At 32.9% G+C, this 20960-nt stretch overlaps 3 protein-coding genes across 4 annotated transcripts; 2 read left to right on the plus strand and 1 right to left on the minus strand.

The window, feature by feature from the left end:
• Positions 1-242: 242 nt before the first annotated feature.
• On the minus strand, positions 243-12499 carry LOC123200654 (copper-transporting ATPase PAA2, chloroplastic). 2 transcript variants are annotated; one of them, XM_044615964.1, is made up of 17 exons: positions 11644-12499; positions 11468-11545; positions 11003-11100; positions 10846-10899; positions 10515-10601; positions 9626-9790; positions 8976-9086; positions 7651-7719; positions 6053-6162; positions 4880-4985; positions 4721-4787; positions 4013-4092; positions 3487-3941; positions 2066-2240; positions 1265-1396; positions 672-822; positions 243-501 (listed from the first exon to the last, which is right to left on the minus strand). In XM_044615964.1, exons 1-17 carry the CDS (start codon positions 12272-12274, stop codon positions 413-415), a joined length of 2658 nt encoding a protein of 885 aa, XP_044471899.1. In that variant the 5' UTR covers positions 12275-12499; the 3' UTR covers positions 243-412. The 2 variants fall into 2 exon arrangements, with proteins under 2 accessions (XP_044471899.1, XP_044471900.1); XM_044615965.1 differs by lacking the exon at positions 9626-9790.
• Positions 12500-17266: 4767 nt separating this feature from the next.
• On the plus strand, positions 17267-18934 carry LOC123200036 (ylmG homolog protein 2, chloroplastic). The gene is made up of 3 exons (XM_044615122.1): positions 17267-17645; positions 17742-17941; positions 18434-18934. The coding sequence occupies exons 1-3, from the start codon at positions 17364-17366 to the stop codon at positions 18699-18701; spliced, it is 750 nt and encodes a 249-aa protein (XP_044471057.1). The 5' UTR covers positions 17267-17363; the 3' UTR covers positions 18702-18934.
• An 860-nt stretch (positions 18935-19794) lies between these two features.
• Positions 19795-20142, plus strand: LOC123200884. The gene has a single exon (XM_044616264.1). It carries the CDS (start codon positions 19795-19797, stop codon positions 20140-20142), a length of 348 nt encoding a protein of 115 aa, XP_044472199.1.
• Positions 20143-20960: the final 818 nt, after the last annotated feature.

Genomic DNA, 20960 nt, shown 5'->3' on the forward strand with positions numbered 1-20960 from the left:
TTTATTTAAAAACCCTTACATATAATTATTCTAAAATATTTTTTATATATTTATTATATTAATTAAAATTTTGATTATTTTTACTATAAAAAATTAATAATAAAGATATAGTTTTAATAAAATCAAGATTATTTTAATAATAGTTTTAATTCTTAAGATAAAAGTGATAATCAAATTACTTTTAATATTATCTGTCACATCACCATTAATAATAAAATATTATCAAAATATTTTATTATTTACCTGTTAATTTATTTAAATTTCATAATTAACAAAATAATTTTATTTGTTAATATTACAACAACACTGTAGATTTAAGTGAAGGTAGGAATCTACCTGTTGTGAAAGCAACTCAAATATATTTTTTTTATGAAATGGGAAGACAGACCTGTTCATCATCATGTGAGGAAAGTTAGCCCTTCTTATTCCTTTGGAATCCATGGAACTGCAGTAGCAACGAATTGGTGACAACGAATATGGAGCTGAGGGCCATTAGCCCACCTGTCTCAAACCAAACATCAAGTTTTTAATGAGTTAGTTCAATATTAAGAAGGCGACAATGTTCACGTAGGACCCATGAAAAAGATAGTCGTAGATGGTTTCCCTTTCTATTCATGGATAGAGGAAATGCAAAATGTGAGTGTGTGATGTAATGAATGATTTTTACTCGCCTGAAAGTGAGGGTGTCATGGCAAAATCATATTGCGGAAGTAGCACTCCGGCTGCAATGGGGATCGTGACGACGTTGTATGCTATTGCCCATGATAAATTCTGATAAACTTTCGCCATTGTTGCTTGTGCAAGATCCACAGCATCTATGAGCTGCGAGGAAAGTGAACTTAATGAAAACAGTTACATAGAACTTTATGCTAGGGAAAAATAATGAAAAATAAAATATCACAGGACATCCTAATGGACGTGACAATTAATTTTTAGTTATGAGAAAATATGATATAACAATTATAGTAAAAAATCATGCAACTGCATGGTGCTAGATGGTTCAACCATGGTCCGATGAATAGGGACCTCAAACTTTAGCTCAATAAATGTTCGAGAATACCCTGGAGTAAGAAAACACGACATGTAATAATAGGATATATATATATATATATATATATATATATATATAGTTAGGTTTTCATATTATTACCATGTAGAAAACTAAGCAAATCTTGGACAAAGTGATTGAAGTTATAGCACCTATGGGCACCAGTTGCCTAAACAATTACTTATATTAAAATGTATTACATTAAAGAAAACTTACTTGTGAAAGTTTGTTTCCAAGAAGAATAATTGATGATGCAGTTGATGCAGCATTTTCTTGTGCTTCAATCTGAAGAGCAATCCCGACATCGGCAAGAGCCAAAGAAGGTGCATCATTTATGCCATCACCTACCTTTAATAGAAAAACATGTCAGCTGAACATTTCAACCAAAGCTCAGAATTGTACATTTCCTACCCATGTGTTGCTTCAACAGGTGGCCATCCTATATCTTAGACTTCCTTAACTCAAGATGAAAGAATGTTTGGACCCCTAAAAATGTAAGAATATCTGCCTACAGTAGTTATTTAAGTTGTCTCCAAGACCAGTCAAAGCAGGCAATTAGTCAAGGTCATCCAATCACCATAACAACCACGGAATAGTTTCATAACTAATGTCTTCCTTAAAACATTTGATTTTCAACCGAAGACCAAAGAAAATATAGATCATCCTTTTTTATAGTTAAAAAACTACATGTTGGTAACAGCAAAATTACAGAAAATAGCAATAAAAAAGGTCATCCAAGAGTTTACCCTTGAAAAATAAGATGTACGCATCTACAAAAAACAGCAAAGGGATATAAGAACAAAAATAATTTAACTAAAGCCCCCAATTTTTGCTGAATAAAATATAAATTATTGAGTTTTCAATGCATCTAGAATCTGATAGAAAATAAAATTAACTATCACGCTAGGATGGCTAAGGCAATTCAGTTTTCTTTATATTGATACAAAATTCTAGAGGAATATGATATTTTTCTCCATGTTGATACTAAATTTTAGTGTTTCAAGCAAAGATGGATACCATAGCAACTCGATGTCCTGCAGTTTGAAGAGTTGATACAAAGTCCGATTTCTGCTGTGGCGTCAAGGATGAGTTGATATATTCATTTTCTATTCCAACTGCCTTTGCTACTGCTGCAACTGCCTCTTCCCTGTCTCCGGATAAGAGAATCGTTTTTATACCCTTTTGCTGGAACCTTCGAATTGAAGAATCAGGACACACATGTGAAGGCAGGAAAGCACATAATATCAATATTAGGATTCATAAATTGGACAAAACTAGAAGTTGCTTTTCCCCAATGAACTACAGTTTAAATTCATTTCTGTTAATATAAAACATTTGATTCTACAAGCCGCAGCTCATAAAATACAATTCAAATTCATTTTAGTTAATATCAAACATTTCATTCCACCAGTCATACCTCATACAAAATAAGAAAAAAGTAAAATATAAAAGGAACCAATAAAATGACCGTAAAACATGTGATGTAAAGAAGAAAAAAACTGTCCACACATGAAAGGCAAATTGGAAGATTTTGGCTTAGGGTGATTCCAATCAATAACACAAGAACACATAATTTACGATAAACAATCCGTGAATCAAAACACATATTCAAACTCAATTATGGCTCAAGGATCAGAAAACATTGCAAATTGTTGGAGCCCAACAAACTCAGTAAACAACTAATTGGAACAAACCCAAACAATGTAAGAGTCAACAGGGAAAGTCAGTGTAATAAAGTGTAACAAACAACTAATTGGAACAACCCCAACCAATGTATGAGTCAACAAGGAAAGTAAGTGTAATAAACTGTATATGACAATCACAAAACATATCTTGCCTAAATACAATAACATCCCAGTTTAGGACTACTCATCTCTAGTATTCGAGAGACTAGACTCTCCACTTCCACTGGCTTTCAAGAGGCCAACTCCATCTCTCAATTAGCCAAAGGCTACTCAAACAAAAACCAATGTCTTCCCACTTCTCTCCTTCCCCAATGTCTTTTTTATGCTTGCTTATTTCATAGCTACCCATGCATGTTTTCGCCATGTTCCATGTTTCCTTCTCTCTTTCCTAAATCTCACTCTTATTCTTTCCATGTTTTCATGCTTTCTTAATTGCCCTTGTATGCCCACTGTACTCTCCATTCCTTTCTCTTGCAGGCAAACTAAATCCTTGGCTCTTACACAAAACTTTAATGCTGATTATAGTCAAAATATGCCATCACAAAATCATAAGTTCTCTTTGTTTTGAGACTGTTAGATAACTGAAAAGGAGATATGTTGATAGATACATGAAGAATATCTATGTGGTTGTCTTGAAGACCTCGAAAATCTCATTTTAAGGTTAAAGGATTTCTTGCACATTATTGTGGAGTTCTAATGACAATATGTAGAAGAGTTTGTCAACATCACAACGTATAAGGAGAAGCAAATTACCTGCTTACAGTAGATTCAGCATCATGGCGCAAACTGTCAGATATTGCAATAGCACCAATAATACCTTCTCCTTCACGTCCAACATACACAACTGTATTTGAATAGTTAGATGGTGATGCCCCATTTGATGACTGGTTGCCAATAGCATGTTCCAGTTTCATTAGAGTAGAAAAATGTGTTCTTTTCTGAAAACGTTCATTCACCCATTCTAAAGTACCAACTGCAACCAAGCGTCCATCAACTTCTGCTAAGGTTCCAAAACCTGGTTCTACTAGTTGTCCTCTTGTGACTGGGATTTCCAAATTTAATGCTTCTGCTTTGCTTATAATAGCCTTTGCAATTGGATGTGTCACTGTTTTCTCTACTGCAGCAGCAATTTTAAGAATTTCTGATTCTTCATAATCAAAAGCAGCCACTTTAGAAACAGCAGGTTTCCCTTCTGTGAGTGTTCCTGTCTGAGAGCGGCAATGGAGGATGAGATCAGAATTAACACTTTCAATGGCATCATTGAGAAATTTTATACTACCTTGTCTAAAGCAACATAATTTATGCTGGCCAAGCGTTCTAATACATCTCCTCCCCTTATAAGAAGTCCTTGTTTTGCTCCTTATTATATACAGTGCCACAGAAGAAAATTTGAGCTTCCAAAAAGCATTAAAGAAATGCAATATAAAGCATTAAGGTTTTACAGGTTCTGTGAATATAACAACAAAGTCCAATGTCTTTTAATTTATCCATCATAATCACCTTATACCCTGACTCTAGACAGTGATCAAACCATCAAATAGTAGTTTTGAGCTTGTAATGGATAAAAATATATATATAGAAAAACCTGAAACTTCAGATGATGTGTTGAGCATCTAACCATCTAAGGGTAAGAGATTCCTATAAATCACAATTTTTGAAAGAAATTTTACTGGACTTCGAATATAGCACCAAAAGTACGCATAATTTTACAGATTTCCATTTTTTATCTTGTTATTTTGTGGCTAGAACTATTTTAGCATTAGCCAGAGTAAAGCTTGAGTCTAGTGAAGGGAAGATATATTCAAATCACTTAATAATCTCAAAATAAAAGGAATACTAATATGAATGGATGTTGATTACAGGACCTAACATTTTTGAGAATGCTGTGATTGGAACATCATGGTATGAGCAGTGCCATTCTATTCAAGAAATGTGTGACATCTTGACACTATCAACCTTGGTATTATTAACAAGTTGGACAACATACCAAGAGAAGTGCCAACTAGGATTGCAGTGGGTGTGGCAAGGCCCAGTGCACATGGGCATGAAACAACCTGGGAAAAGCACATTAATGTTATGGACTGCATAGATAAACAAAAGACAAAAGGGAATTTAACAAATGCCATGTCTGGTCAGTGTTACACACCAAGACATCCACAGCAAGTTTCAAGCTCAAAAGCAAAGGATTCCCATCTGGCCCAGCAATATCATTGAGCAAAACATCTGGAAAAATGTGAGATCCAATGTAGTACCTAAACATGGAAGAAAAAAAAGCCTAAGAAGCATGTGCCAAGAAAACTAAAACCAATAATTTCATGAGAAATTAAAAAAAAAATTATTCATCAACAGGATAAGAAAAAGCTTAGGCTGATGGCTACAGACCTAGCATTAATACTCTAGTTCTAAGGCCTCCTGATGTGTAATGGCCATTAGGAGAGACAAATGGACAAAGCTCAATACCAGAACCAGGACATATAACTAGAAAGACAGTCAAAGCTCAAAAACCAAGACAAATAATTCAGATTCAAGTATGTGCAGGTGAGGATCCCACCTGAAACCTTTAGCTTTGAGACCATGAAACTATGGAGTTGCATTGCTTTGAATTATATATCATGTTATTTAATACTGTGAATATGTATAGGCTAAAACAAACAACAAGAATAAAAATCTTAACCATACAAAGGTATGCTAATTATAAAGGTAGAGTGTTCTATTACCATGTTAAGTAACAGTTTGACCCTAAATTTGAAGATAATAGATAAGGGATCAACAGAAAAGCTTAAATCTAACAGAAGTAAAGCTAAAAAATTTATGAGTGGTCATTAGTAAGACATGACAACTGGCTTGAACAAAGAAATGGAAGTTAAAGAACTGAATTCAAATTTATGTGTGAGCATGGCGGCCCAAATTTGACAAAGAAGATAGGGCCCTCCAAGGACAGAAAGTTGAAAAGGTAGACGTAATTTTGTCCTAACTATGGAAAGCACTCAAAAAGAAGGTAAAGAAAAAAGATAAACAAAAACTGAATTAAAGAAAAAAGCATGTAAATTGTTCTTTGCAATGTTATTGTTCATTAGGATAAATCACTTTCATTTTGATCATAACTATCCACTGCATCATATCCAGAGTCCAAGTCTTCGGTTTCACAAACAAATATACATTAGTTCTCATTTCCATTTGTTTTTCTAAGAACATCTACAAGATTAAGGATATCTTAAGAAATTAATCAAAGTGTTGGTTTCCCTTCTACTCTCCCCCTTAAGTACCTTCAACTTGCACAGCTCTGAAATGGTAATTCAAGTAAAGAAGAAAGTCCTACCAGAATGCAAATGTTGCTGCAGATAGAGTCATTACACTGTACACAAATGGCCCAGCTATAGCATCTGCAAGTCTTTGTATTGGTGCTTCTTGGCCTTGGGCTTCCTCTACCTGCAAGTTACAGTGCAAAACTTATACATAGTAGAAATAATCCACAAACTAAATTCAGAAATTTTGTTTCTGTTGTTCCTCCGACACAGCTCAATTGAAATGATCAGATTTAAAACGTCAGACAACTCTTACAAGACATTAGAGATCTTCTCACAAGGCTCAAGTTCTCAAGTTGTCTATGGTTCTATTTAAACTAAATTTTGAGGACACAAAAATGATAAAGAAGATGCATATGCTCACTCCACTTATCCTTTCACCCCACCAAGGAAAGAAATTAATAATGCAGTAAATTAATAGTCTCATGATAAATGATCCTTAGGTAACCATTACTAGTTGCTCCTTAAGAATAGGCTGATAACACATGATACTTAGTAAACCTTAATTCAAGGATAATCATGTGTAATTAATAGTTTCCTTTTACCTCAAGGGTTCATCAATTATATAGAATGGTCGAGTATAAAGTTGATCCAAATTGGGATCATAATGTTGTTTTTGGTTACCCGTTCCCTTTGATGATGATTGGGAGAGATGATAGATTACAGAATGTGTTGTAGTCCGTTTTCCTCATCTCCACCTTGAGGACAAGATGATTTCCAAAGGGGTGGGTAATTATAAGATCATAGGGTAACAAGAATAATGGTATGATTCAAATAACAGGCTCAAGGCTATGTGGTGAGGTGGAGCAATCTAAGGGACCACAAAACATGTGAGGAGAATTAGGCACAAAAGAGGGGAGACAAACAATACAAAAGGGAATGAAAACAGAAGAGAAAAGGGGAATTTTGTTTTGGGTATTAGGCAGTCGTTGGCTGAAAAGGGAGGTCTCTGGCTCCTCGAACTGTCGGAATTTATTTATATGTTGACTGTTTTGGGTATAGAGAGTAGTCAGATTGCAATATGAGTGTCTAAACTGTTGGTCCTGCTAAGTGATATGAATAAAATCAGATCACTATTCTTCAGTTTGCCCTATGTTTTGTGTGTGATTCATTGTGGTTGGATTGTGTTAGTGTTGTGTTTGGTTGAGAATTGCAGGAGGTCTTTATCAATTTCCTATAATTCTTAGTTCTAAATATCTGATATCCTAGCACCTCCATCAACAATATATGGTTCTCATTCAACTCACCCCAAGGTTGGGTGCTTTGCTTTTCATAAAATAAGTATGTAGCACATTTGTAATATTTTAGAAAACTGTCATACCGGAAAAGAATGTCTCCAATTTGTTATCTATATAAAAGATTTAAGATTCTAGAAGAAAGAATCTCTGTAAAAACTGCAAAACTAAAATTAGCATAATTGAATCCCCTACTCTTATCAAATCAAGAAGGACAAAGTTGAAATATACAGATAAGCTTATTGAAATGTTCTAGATACAATATGAACTTGACCTGTTGCTCAATTTTGATTGTGTTAAAGTAAAACAATCAATGTACCTGAATACATGTCCAATGTATAATTATATCGAAAAGGTTAAAAAAACATTTTACTAACCATGCGAACAATTTTGGCTATCATTGAGTTAGAACCAGTTGAAGAGGCTTCAATCCTTAAAGGGCCATCCTGAAATAAATAAAAAGGTGAATAAACAGTTAAATGAGGCCAGTGCCAAACATCAAAGGGCCCACAGAAAATTCAATTTCATGAAAATATAATGAATGAACAATTATTTAGATTTATCATTAATTTGTCACATTTATCCAACATATAAGAAAAATTGAGTTCCCCAACCTTTTTCCAATAGAGAATTCTTTGGATAATTTGTGGTCAAAATTTTTTAGGAAATTTTTCAAATCTCATTCCTACTAGTTTTGGTTAGTTACGGGTTTGGTTGCCATTATCACATCTGCAAAGCTAGCAACAAACTCTGTTTTGAGGAAATCAGGTTTTCTATTTCTTGCACTCAATTTCTATGCCCTGGCTATATTTCTTTTTTCACTTCTTTATGTTCAAGTAATATGATTGGTGGCCAAAAGCCACAAATTAATGAAAAACTTCATCTAAAAAATCTTCCAGGGAGGGCTCCCGATATACATACCATCTTTTGGTTCTCTCCCCCAATTAGGTGAGTCAAAGCCAATATAGATGGAGTAGCTGAAGGAAAACTCTAAACCTTCTGATTGTGGCACAGAGTTCAGAGGTTTCAATGGAATGTTTTGAGGTTGTTTTGAAGATTTTATAGGATGCTGAACTTTATGCCACTTTATCAACACTAAAAATTGCTCATCCTAAGGGGGTGGTCATAGTGCAAATTTTCAACCTCCTCAGGATCTTTGGATGAAATGGCTTAATTGCATCTCCGTTATCCGAAGAATGCACTTCACTGTTCACATATTTACAGGGAAGGTAACAATATTGCAGATTGGCTAGCTAATACAGGTCTTGATTCTAATTCTTGTGCTTGGAGGGATTCTTCTCCCTAGGAAATTCATAAGAGCATATGTTAAGAAACTTGGGGACTGACTAAGATTTGATCTGACTAGTTTGAATTTTTTTGTGGGATATTTTTAGCTCAAGGTTGTCCTACTTTTTTTATACTTTCTCTGTACTTTTTTTTTTTTTAATTGTGTATGCATTTGCATTTCTTTTATGTATTAAGATTCCTTAAAGAGGAGTAAAGCTCAATCCATTTACCCATCTTGTCAATTTTTTTTTAATTTAATAAAAATTTCTACTCATACTGTCACATTTACGTTTAGAAAAAACAAGGAAGTTCCTCAACCCAAAACAAACAAAAAAGTAGTAGAAAATGACACAATGGTAAAGTTACAACTATCTCAAGTAATTTGGTCATAAAGACTGAAGTCTACTAATCATACCCAGTTTATTGTTCCAGATGAGACGGTGATGCCTTCTTCCTTAAAAACAGGAAGTGATTCTCCAGTGAGCATGGATTCATCAACAACACTTCTTCCTGCAAGAACTCTACCCTGTAGAAGAGAAGATAATTTTAGCTAATATTGCATGTATGAACTACAAGCTTTACATGGAGTTTAATACTATAGTCATCTTAATTCTTGCAACATCCACAAGGCCTTTTTACTTTTAGGAAGAACACCATGGAGTTTTTACATGACCCTGCTCAATCTGTGTCACAGTCCATGTAAAGGGCAACTGGGGTGGCAGTTGAACATCAAAACAAACAAAGCAATTAGAAAATTGTATGAGAAGAATTTATGGGGTTTGTAAGATTGATATTTTAGATTTTTGCAGTAAAACACTAAAATTTTACAGTAAAAACACTAAAAGTATATGAAGTACAGAAATCTTCTATTTTCTAAAATTGCAAAAGATGTCCCCTTTAAATTGAATGTAAATTCATGGCATACTTATGAACAATATAATAGTTTCAGAAATATAACAGCACAAATGTACACCACATAAGGAGTACAGCCTTTTTTTATGTCAATAGTTCACAACATCTAATTTTAAAAAATGGGGAACTCAAAAAACAATCTTAAACGCTTACATCTACAGGAATAGTTTCTCCAGGCAAAACCAAGACTGAGTCACCAACTCGAATATCATCAGTTGGGACCTCAACACAAATTGCATCAGAACAAAGTACACTGTGAGCAGAAGAGCTACTTTCTGATGACGCAATGACAAGTCTTGACTGAGTGGATATGAGTGACTGCAACAACAACCAGCCCATGGTGGAATTGAATTGTAAACTCATATGATATAAATTTATAGTGCAAACACATTACAAGGAGATACAGCAATAATAACTGAAGTTGCATCAGAATATCTGGATCTTCCTGTTTCATCAACTTTTAAAATAAGTATAGAGTTGCCACAAATTAGGTAATACAGTGCTACATTCCAACTAGAAATTCATAAAACTGATTAAGCAAAGGCTTCAAAGAGTAGGAAAAACGAGCAGAGGAAATCTAGCAGATACAGAGAGGAACTCACAATGTGAGTTCTACATAATCTGAGAAAAGGGAAACAATAAAAGTATACCCAAATAGATATTTAAGTGTAATATTCTATATTCAGAGGGATTAAGATCAGTATTAGCAGAAACAAGAGTAGCAGTCTTCAGGAAAGCAGCATGAACTACATTCAATTGATTTGCCATATCACAGAGACACATGTTCTCTGTTCAAGCAGTTGTTAACGCTTTACGTAAAATGGAGGGTATGAGAATATTATGATGTGCATAAAAGCATAAATTAACAATATACCAGCAGGAACCTAGTACCAATATAAATTTTCTGGTGAACGCACACCAATAGAAGCTACAACTAAGCCTGATTTCAAAAGATAGGACTTAAGTATCAGGTCTATATCCTAAGAATAAGGTAACAGATTTATTCTTTCACACTGTAAATATAAAGCTCATTTTAACTTACTAAAAGTTCATTCATGTCACGAGATGCTCTTATCCTTGCCCTTTCTTCCAAAGAACGTCCTAGCAGAACAAATCCAAGAAGCATGACCTGCATGCTAAAAAACAAGAGCCTAATGTGAGAAATTTACTACATACAAAAAATAATAAGGTTTTACCTTTGCCTCAATAAACATTAATAGCCATCAAGAAGATGGTAGACTGTTACATGAAAAGTTACAAGAAAATTTGCTAAGAGGCTTGGATAAAGAAATTAACAAGCTTGTTGCAGAATAATGCAAAATGCAGATAAGAACAAAGAGAAATAAGCAAAGAATGAAAGTATATGAATTCACCGGTTCATCAAAGAATGATGCATCCCATTCAAGCCCAGGATTTAGAAGTGAGAGCTACAACAGCAAAGAATTTAAGAGTGGTAATAAGTAAAATACATTATACCTCATTATATTAAAAGAAATTATAACCATCCAGAAATCAAAGAGCATATCTCACCGTACTAATGAGAAAAGCAGATATGCATCCAAATCCCACAAGAGAATTCATATTAGGTGATCCTTTCTTGAATGCTCTAAGACCATCAAATAGCAAATCTGCAGAAAATTCTTCAATTTAAATTAAAAGGACCTAATGAATTGAGTTTGAATACTGCCATAAAGAGTCAAATTTTATCCCTTACAACACCATTAAAACCCAGTTAAAAATTACCCAAAAAAAAAAAACCCAGTTAAAGTACAAATCATAAAAATCTTTACAATGGTTTTCTACCCGGCATATTCAATAGACAACCTAGATTGTGTGAATATATCTGCACATAAACTAGATAGATTAATCAACCTAGATATGTTTTAGAATTCAAACAAGAAGTAGGGTTATTATTGGCAACCTCAAATATGCAACACTTTCCAAGTTTTATAATCAAACCAAAACATTCTATATGTAATGTTTTACAAGTCTTACCTCTTCCCGGTCCCAACAATGCCCCTAATGCAACTCCACCCTTCACATAAGAATTATGAAGAAGCTCCAAAAACGACCCTTAGGCAATCAAAAACAAAACCAAGTTGAACTTCAGACCAACCACTTAATTAACAGAATATGTACAAACTTCATTCCACTTGATAACAAAAGATTACCATGACCAACATGAATGCCGAAAGAATGCAAAATATGCGATGCATGAGAACCGCAACACAATGCCACCAAAGTCCAAGCAAACGCCACGCGATTCCTGCTTTTCACAAGCAACTCCTCCTTCTTCTTCTCCATTTCCTTCCATTTCTTCACGTTCTCCGCTACGCCAAGCCCCGACACTCTCCTCCTAGCCTCGAATCCACACTCCGTCAATCTCTTCCCCAAGCTCTCAGCAACTTCATTCAATACCTCTTCGTCCTCCATGACGGCAAGTGGTTTCAGTTTGACCGCGGCCGTCTCAGTCAACAAGTTGACCGCCACCGAGTCCACGCGGTCGTCAGATGAGATGACCGATCTGACTCGAGCGACGCAGCCGCCGCACATCATGCCGCTGACATCAAGGAGGACCGTGGAGTCCAGTCGTCGTTCTGGAGCTTCCAACGGTGCATTTTGCGTTTGAATTCTGGCGTCGAGAGTGTTAGTTACAGTTGAAGTCAAATTACGACGTCGTTTTGAAATCCGAGAGTTGAAGTAAAGACGATTGAAGTTGAATTTGTTAGCGTAAGTGTATGTAAAGCAGAGGCTTGGATGAGAAGGAGATAAAAGAGAAATTCTGAGTAAATCAGCAGCCATTGTAGATAGCGGAACCAGAGAGGGAGGCTGATGGTGTGGTCAGGTCAGGTGGATTAAGAAGAGGTAGACGTTGAAGATCTCAGCGTGGTGGAAATGAGGTTTGACACGTCGGATTACTGTGTTATCGGTTTTATGTCCCGTTGCGGTAATGGCGGGTCCACGATTTTCTGGTCAAAAACCGCGGCTAAGAGTCTAGCTGCACCTAATTGGTTAGCGCCACCGCCACAGGCTGGCTCAAGTTGTGCTTTAGAAATAATTTATTAATTTTTATCATTAACGCACGTTAATATTGCTACCTTTTTCTATTTTATTTTCTTATACTGTAGATTGAAATTGGGTTATATTTAAATTTATTAAAGCGTAAACTCAATTTGATTTATAATAATTGAGCATGAGTTAGGCTAATCGAAGTCGGTTGATTTCAAATTTAAACTCAAATTTTAATTAACTTGTTATTAAAATAATTTTATTTTAATATATATTGATCAAAATAATATCATTTTATATTAAAATTTTTAATTTATAAGATTGATAAATAACTCAAACGAGTTCGAACTCATTTGTAATTAGCTCTTTTTAGACTCAATTAAACCAAATTTAATTTGAATTCAACCCTACTAGCTTATAAATAAAGTAAGAGGACAACTTTTTCCCATACATATTTCCCACTTTTAAGATCGTATAATGGCCAAAAGACTTATTAGCCCATTTTCAAATGCATATTTAAAATGTTTTAAAAAACTCAAATATCTATATACAAGTTATTAAATTTAATTAAAATTATTAATTATAAATAATAAAATCGTTATTTTATTATTAAACCCTAAAATCCTAAAAATATATATCATTTTCCTCTTTTAATTTAGAAAACTTATAATTTTTTATTCATCCAAAAGTTTAAAATTCACTTTCCCCTTAATTTTTTTTTCTTTCTTTGATGATCAAAATCTATTCTTGTTGTCAGTCGATCTTCTTTCTATATTTTTCTCCTGTTGTTGGTCTTCTCACTATAATAGTTTCGTCAAATAAAGATGATGAATCATCTTTATCTTTTTATCGGACAAAAACGGTTTATTTTTATCTGACGAAACTATTATAATGAGAAAGCCGACGATGGAAGAAAAAGATAATGGAAGGATTGGTCGATAACAAAAACTGATTTTGATCATAAGAGAAAAGAAAAAACTCATAAGAAAAAGTAAATTTTTTAAAACTTAATTTTAAAGAAAATTATTAATTTTCTAAACTAAGAAAAAAAATGATAAAAATTTTTAGTTAAATAATAATTTTATTTTAAAAATTTTAAAAAAAATTAGATAATAAAAGAATATTTAAATTTTAAAAACCCTATAAATAAAAGTTTGTATTTGCATCAACCTTAAGTGAGGATAAGTCTTATTCCCTCTTATAAATTCTATTTTCTCATTTGGCCATTCAAATGTTCGATCCCGTCTCTTAAAAATGGCAAGACAAAAATATTTGCGTCGAAATTAGACTTTCTGGTAATTTCAAACAACAAAGTCACCAGTTCAGGATGGGAGGACGAAATCAATTGAAATACGTTTGATTTCGAATAAAGAAGATCAGCACGGCAATCAAAAGAGAATGCAAAAACAAGTGATAGTATTCTCTTTTGCTCCTTTCAACTATGAAATTTTGACAGACCTTAGGAATAATAAAAGAGCAATGTTATGTGTATTTATTTTTTATATATAATTTATGTACATAAAATATATGTCATCATATGATAAAAAAATATTTAATCACATGATAATACTTCATCTGTGTACATAAATTATGTACTAAAAATAAGTATATATAATTTTATTGATAATAAAATTGATGAAATATTAAGACCTTTAGGACAAAATTTTGGATTTGAATTTTTGCCATATTTATAAAACTTTGATTTATTTGATATAGTGGTTATAAATATGCTTATTATATTTTGAGTTTATTAATATAAAAAATATAAATAAAATTTTTGATTATAAAAATAATTTATCTGTTTAACAAATTTGAATAAAGTTTTAATTATAAAAAAAATAATAATTTAGTTTATATTACTGTAAGGTTTTAATTTATTTTGTGTATTCAGCTCATGAAAAAGTTAAATATTATGTCGGATGTGTTTTTTGAGATTATTTCCTTTAAGTTCAAAGTCAATTATATACAAATTTATTATTTTTCAGTAATTATTTACTGTTTATGTTTATTTAAAGGATGATCCATTTTGCGATGTCCCAATATAAAAATTTAATTTGGCACGGTTCATGTTGGCCCGATATAAAAGGCCAAGGGATTATTTTCCACCCAAAGTATGCAAATTTTCATGTTTTCCTTTATTAATTTTAAAAATCTTATTTATCTATCTATAACTGTTAAAATTAAGTGAGTTCGTTAGTTATATCATTTTTTCATCTAAACCTTAAAAACTAATAATTTTTCTTTAATCTAAGTTTTCAAAAACAACGTTTTCTCTCTTAAGGTTTCCAATTTTTAGATTCAATTTTCTAGCATGGTTTCTTCCTCTCTGGTGACCTTCAGAAGATGTCTCTTCCTCTCCAATACGGCCTCTTTCTAATGATTCTACTGGGAATTATCGTCAACGAAAAGTCTTCATCGATGACAATTCCCAAGAGAACCACCAGAAAGAGGTCTTATTGGAGAGAAAGAGACGTCGTCTAGAGATCACCAGAGAGAAAGAAACAATGCTAAAAAATTGAATTTGAAAATTGGAAACCTTAGAAAGGAAAATACTGTTTTGAACACTTGGATTGAGAGAAATTATTAGTTTTTAAGGTTTAAGAGAGAAAAATAAAATAAAATTTATGTTTATTTTTTATAATACAAATAAAATGATAATTTTACTATTAAAACCGTTAATTTTAATTATCTATGATTAGATAAATATAATTTTTAAAATTAACAGAGAAAAACTAAAAAAGACAGTATACCTTGGGTGGGAAATAGTCCTTTGGCCATATAAAAAAAAGCAAGTTGTGTTGGGTCTACAAACTTGGCAGGTCATGTGTTAAACTGTAAGATAAAATTTGTGAGGTCAACTTAATCCGATCCTCTAAACAAAATAAAAAATAAAAAATAATAAAAAATCATAATTTAGTAAATTGGCTCGTAAAAGTATATATGTCAGTCTGTTAAGAGCCCATAAAGGGCACAATCTTGGGAGTCTTGGGTTGTGTCCAGGGTCTAAACTATTGTTGAGCTTGCCTGATGCAAAGGCTTATCAAGTGGCAAGTTTCGGCTCAACCCAACATGTAGGGTTTGATAGACTGCAACGAGATCAAGCCGACCTGGCCTAACTTAGCCTTATGCCCGCCTTTAGATTCATCTAACACAGTGTATCTATTCAGCAATTGAGTTCTTTATTATTTTTGTCTTCTATTCTTCTGTTATAGCTCCGTCAAACTCAACATATTTATGGTTAGAATCTAGTGATTTGATGAACATATTTGCATCATTTGAGATATGGAGTTGGACCCATCGTGTCTGGTACAAATAATAATATTAAGAGGGAGGCACTCTGGCATTTCTTTGCGTAAAAGGCAACTTGTTTTTGATTAACTATAATGGATGTGTATCATTTTGATAGCTAATTAAATTCTCTCAAAAGAATACTTTTGTTTGATATTGATAAAAGGTTGGATCTCTCAAAATAACATGACCCAATAAGTACGCCTGTTTAACTATATTGGATGTTTATTCTTTCAAGTTTTTTTCTTTTTTCTCCCGTGACCATTCATTGTCTTTAGCCATCGGCCGTGTTCTCTCCCACCTTCTTTCTCCCTCCCGATCACTCTTCTTTCAATCTCTGATTGTCTTCATCAGACACATATTCATCTTAGACAAAGAGGACCAAAGATTGGAGTGAGAGAGAAGATAAGAGAGAATACGACTGACAGTTAAAGACAACAAATGATCATCGAAGAGAAGAAGAAAAAACTCTATAAGGAATATTGTTGCTTTTAAAATGTTGAGTAAGAGAAAAATTGTGACATTTTTAAATATGATAAAACTTTAATTTCTTAAATTTTTTTAATAGATGAAATATATATATATATATATATATATATATATATATATATATATATATATCATATCATTTATATAAATAGATCGAATTTATTTGATTTTGAATCTATTTGTAATATTTTTAATGATAAAATTGAAATAAAAATAAAATTATAAATATAGAGAATTATTATTTATGAATTAAGACAGTTTTAAAAAAAAATTGATAAAAAAAATAAAATTGAGAATATAATAAAAGAATTAAAATTTAGAGATTTGTAAATAAAATTAGAAAATAGAAAAAATTTAGATTATTTATATAAAAAAATTAAAAAAAAAAAACCTTCTACTTGTGGTGAAAAATTACTATAAGATAATTGATTTCCCTTTGTTGCATAAGTCAACTGCTATTTACTTATTTTTTTTATTTTTTAAAATTCTCAACAATGATAGGCTACCTGAAAAGCTCATGGGCCTAGCCTCTATTTGACTTACCCTAATTGACATGTATACTCATAACCCAAAATTTCTCTCACAATTTGATATCACCTAATCGAAAGCAAAGTCTCATTAATAATATGTATCCAGTTTATGAGTTAAACCTCTTTCTTTGAATTCAGTTCATATTCGAAATAAACAAATTCGAATTTAGTTAAATTGAACTGAATTAATTTTCAAATCTAAACCAGTTCGATTCGAATCTAACATTAATAGAAGTAATAAGTATTTTTAGTTGAATCAATAGTGATCAAATCATCTTTATATATTTGGATAATTTAAATTCAGTCCATAGTGATCAAATCATCTTCATATACTTTCACAATTTCAACTAAACGCATTTGTATAATCTATTAAATGTTGGTTATAGTTTTAACCCTTATTAAATTAGATTAATTAAATTATTTTTCCTAGTTTAGCTAGGATATTCAAAACGCCTCGTTTTATGAGTGCCACGTAGAAATTATCTGTCCAGTCTTCCCCTATCGCAATTCTCAACTACGTTATCTTCTTCAGTTTTCCTTCCACTCTAGTGTCGAGCTTTTCACATTAAAAAAAAATGGCTCCGAATGAGTCGTCCACAGAGAACCGAAAATGTAGAGAAAATCAGAAGTCAATGCCAAACTCTATAATTCTCTCTTCAGCTTTTTTGCAAACTCCATTCGCCCACCCATTTTTCAGACCATCCTTGCCCAAACCAAGTATCATTACTCACCCTCACACTTTAATCATATCTACTGCCGATAAGTTTTTCGCATTTATTCAATCATTAGCCTTTCAGAATCCACTCATCCGAAAATTTCACTCTTTATCTTCCGAACTTCACAGTTTCTGCCATCAGGTGGGCAAGAGCTACTTAGTTCTGTGTTGCGAAGTTGGGATTTGTGACTGACCTTTATGGCTTTTTTTTTTAATTTTTGGTTGAAATTTGCCTCAGGTTCGTTCCAGGAACTGCATAAGGGTAAACCCTTTGTCAAATCACAATTTCGCTGCTGTATTACCGGGTGATTCCGTGGCGGGGGTTGTGGTGGCCAATGGGATCCTGAATTTCCTCAACCTATACAACACCCTGTTGGTTGTTCGCCTTGTTTTGACCTGGTTCCCCAACTCTCCTCCTGCCATCGTTAGTCCTCTCAGGTAAATTTTCTTCCACTCTCAACTTCAACTCTTATTTTGGACTATGCTCTGCTTTGTGATAGCTTAAATCTGGCTTAGTATTTTGAATCTTTTTTTCATAATGTGGTAACATTAGAATCTCAAGTTTATATCTGATATCACTTGAGATGCAAAACTTGTAATGTACATGGAGTTAAGTCTTATTGCTGATGTGGTATCACAAGTTAACGAATGTATGCCGAGTCTAAATTGTATTTAGTTACTACTAATCACAGCCAAATTAAAGTTAGATGAAAGAGACTAAATTCAGATGTGTTAGTAGATGGTGATATAGATGATGTAGTACTGTGGTGGTGTTCTAGATTTTTTCATATAGGCTTGACATTGATATTTATTTATCCACACAGATAACTTTAGGAATTCCATAGTATTTTGTGATATGGTTGTAGTGATTCCCAGTTTCATTTCAATTTGGTGGATTTATAACATTTGGAGATTATGTTTTTGCTTCAGCACCTTGTGTGACCCGTACTTGAACATATTCCGCGGAATCATTCCACCACTTGGAGGGACATTGGATCTCTCTCCCATTCTAGCATTCCTGGTTCTAAACGCATTTACTAGCACTGCTGCTGCACTTCCTTGTGAGCTTCCTGCAGCAGGATCCACCCCGCTAAGTCCTTCATTTGCTCCAAGGTTTACTCATCTCACTATAACACAGCAGAAATGGTTGAGAAGGCTATGTGGTAGCCAGGAAAAGAGTTCCAGCAATGTCAATTAGGTCGTTACACTATTTGCCTAAGATGTGTACCTTGTGTGTATTCTCATAATTTTTTACAACTGGTAGTATTCTCTGACTCCACTGGCTGTAAAATTGTGGAAGTTCTTTGTTATATGGTAATTGTTATGTGTTCTTTTAAATGGCACGGTTCTTGGTGTTTTGTATCGTCTTACTTTGTTATTTGGAAACATACAAATGAAGGTTTTGAGTCATAAAATTGTGCAGTTTTAATATGCCTGTTGTTACCTTAAACTAGTGTAGGATGGTTTATTTTGTTTTCACTCAATCTCAAATTTAGAATGTTTTTCAAAAATGGATATAGGAATTTAAAATTAGGCTGCTTTATTAGTATTAATACCATTTTAGATTAGATTAGAAACTCATGAACTAAAGTTGTAGAAGTGAATTACATGTGGCGTTGAATGGCATTTATGGTGTTTTTGTCTTTGGGAAAGTAGGGAACTTTAGGTATATGTTCTGCAATGTAATTACAATTATGTGAGCATGACGATAACACAAGAATCTTGAGAATTCACCAGGTGCAGAAAGCATCGGATTCCAAACAATTATGGAGCCAGCATCAAATTAATATTTTAGTTAATGGAGAATTTTACATTATTGTCATCCATCCAATACAAAAGTGGAGGCCACAGCTTCATGAAGAAGCAGCCAACCTTAATTTTCTGCAGAACATAATCTGGAATGATTCCCAGAAATGATGGGCTAAAAAGAGAGTGCCCTGTTTCCAACTCTCCTTCATAGTAGTAGGATTGTGACATTCTCTGAACAGCAAAGATCATAACAACTTCCTAGTGGTTGATCTTAGCTCTTTAACTATTCACCCTGGGCATGTCACCAGAAGTTTTCAAGAAATTGTGAAAATCATTGTAAACCTCTTTAAAATGATTTCTGGGTTTTAGCAGAAGGATGGATAGGTAAAATCAAAATCAACTGCTATAGATTCTGGGGTGGCAAATTGTAATTAAATTTGGTTCCCACTTTGCGGTTTCTAGCAGAACATAGCTGAACCTACAATATTAAACAGCAATAAAGGGTGGTTTCTTCTCTTCTTGTCCTGAGAGTTGTTTCCTGAATGGAGTCAACAGCTGCATGCATGTGCGGGAGTAGCAGGTATTCTTCATGTGAAAGGTTGGTGGCTATTAGCTTGACCCTTCTAGCTGTGCTTTCACCTCTCTATATCAACCACAGACCGGCAAGTGACTTGGAACTCGAAGACCAACCCTTGAATCTTGATGCCTGGTTGCCTCTTTTGCTCCTACTGCTCATCTTGGCCATAGCCTTGTCCCTTTGCTTGGACGAGAGCTTTTCCAGGTTTGATCCTTACTGGATACACAGAGTCGGGGGCTCTTCTGGTGGCATCTTTGTTATTCTTTTGGTTCTTGCTGTGATTTTGAGGTGTAAAACTTCTATGATGAACTAAGCAGCATGGCTGCAGTTTGTATTATGAATTTTTTCATTGCTTGTCGAAAGCTTAGATATAAGTATTTTGGTTATGAAATTGATGTAAGTTTCTTCTTAAATTTTTGCTCTTCATCTTTTTTTCTTCCCTTTCGTTCACTTTGATTTGTCAGCCACTTATTGTTAGACTATGGTTTTTGTTTTTCCCGCAGAATAGTGTGCTGTGTGTGCTTTTAGCACAGCTGTTCACTGGCTTGTTTTGGGACACCCATTTCTTAATAGTAGTACTTCCTGACCTAACAACGGGTACAAACACAAATACAGATATAAATATATTATTATATAATTAAATAATTTTAAATTAGATATAAAATAATATCTAATTATGATAATATTTTTAACTGATTAAATGTCAATTAGGTTAGTTAGGGGTATGCATAATTCACTTCAAACTGTAAAATCAGATTGAATTGCTTAAAAATTACACTTTTGGTTTGGTTTGATTTATAAAATGATTTGGTTTAAGTTGATAAATTTTTGAAAAATAGTTTTTAGTTTGGGTGATTTTTAAACCAAAACCTTAAACCGCATTTTATTTAAAATACATATATATAATTATATTTGACAAAATTTTTTAATAAATAATTACGTATGTAATTTTTTTATATTTATTTTGTTATTTTCTTTATATGTATATTATATATATTTTATATTTATTTTACATATTGATATTATATTTTAGAAAACTATAATTCAATTAATTTTTTAAATAATATATATTTACAAATGAATGAATATAATAAATTTAAATCATAATCCAAATCGAATTAAATTGTATTT

Source organism: Mangifera indica, chromosome 17, assembly GCF_011075055.1.
Source record: "Mangifera indica cultivar Alphonso chromosome 17, CATAS_Mindica_2.1, whole genome shotgun sequence".
Classification (NCBI taxonomy): Eukaryota; Viridiplantae; Streptophyta; class Magnoliopsida; order Sapindales; family Anacardiaceae; genus Mangifera; species Mangifera indica.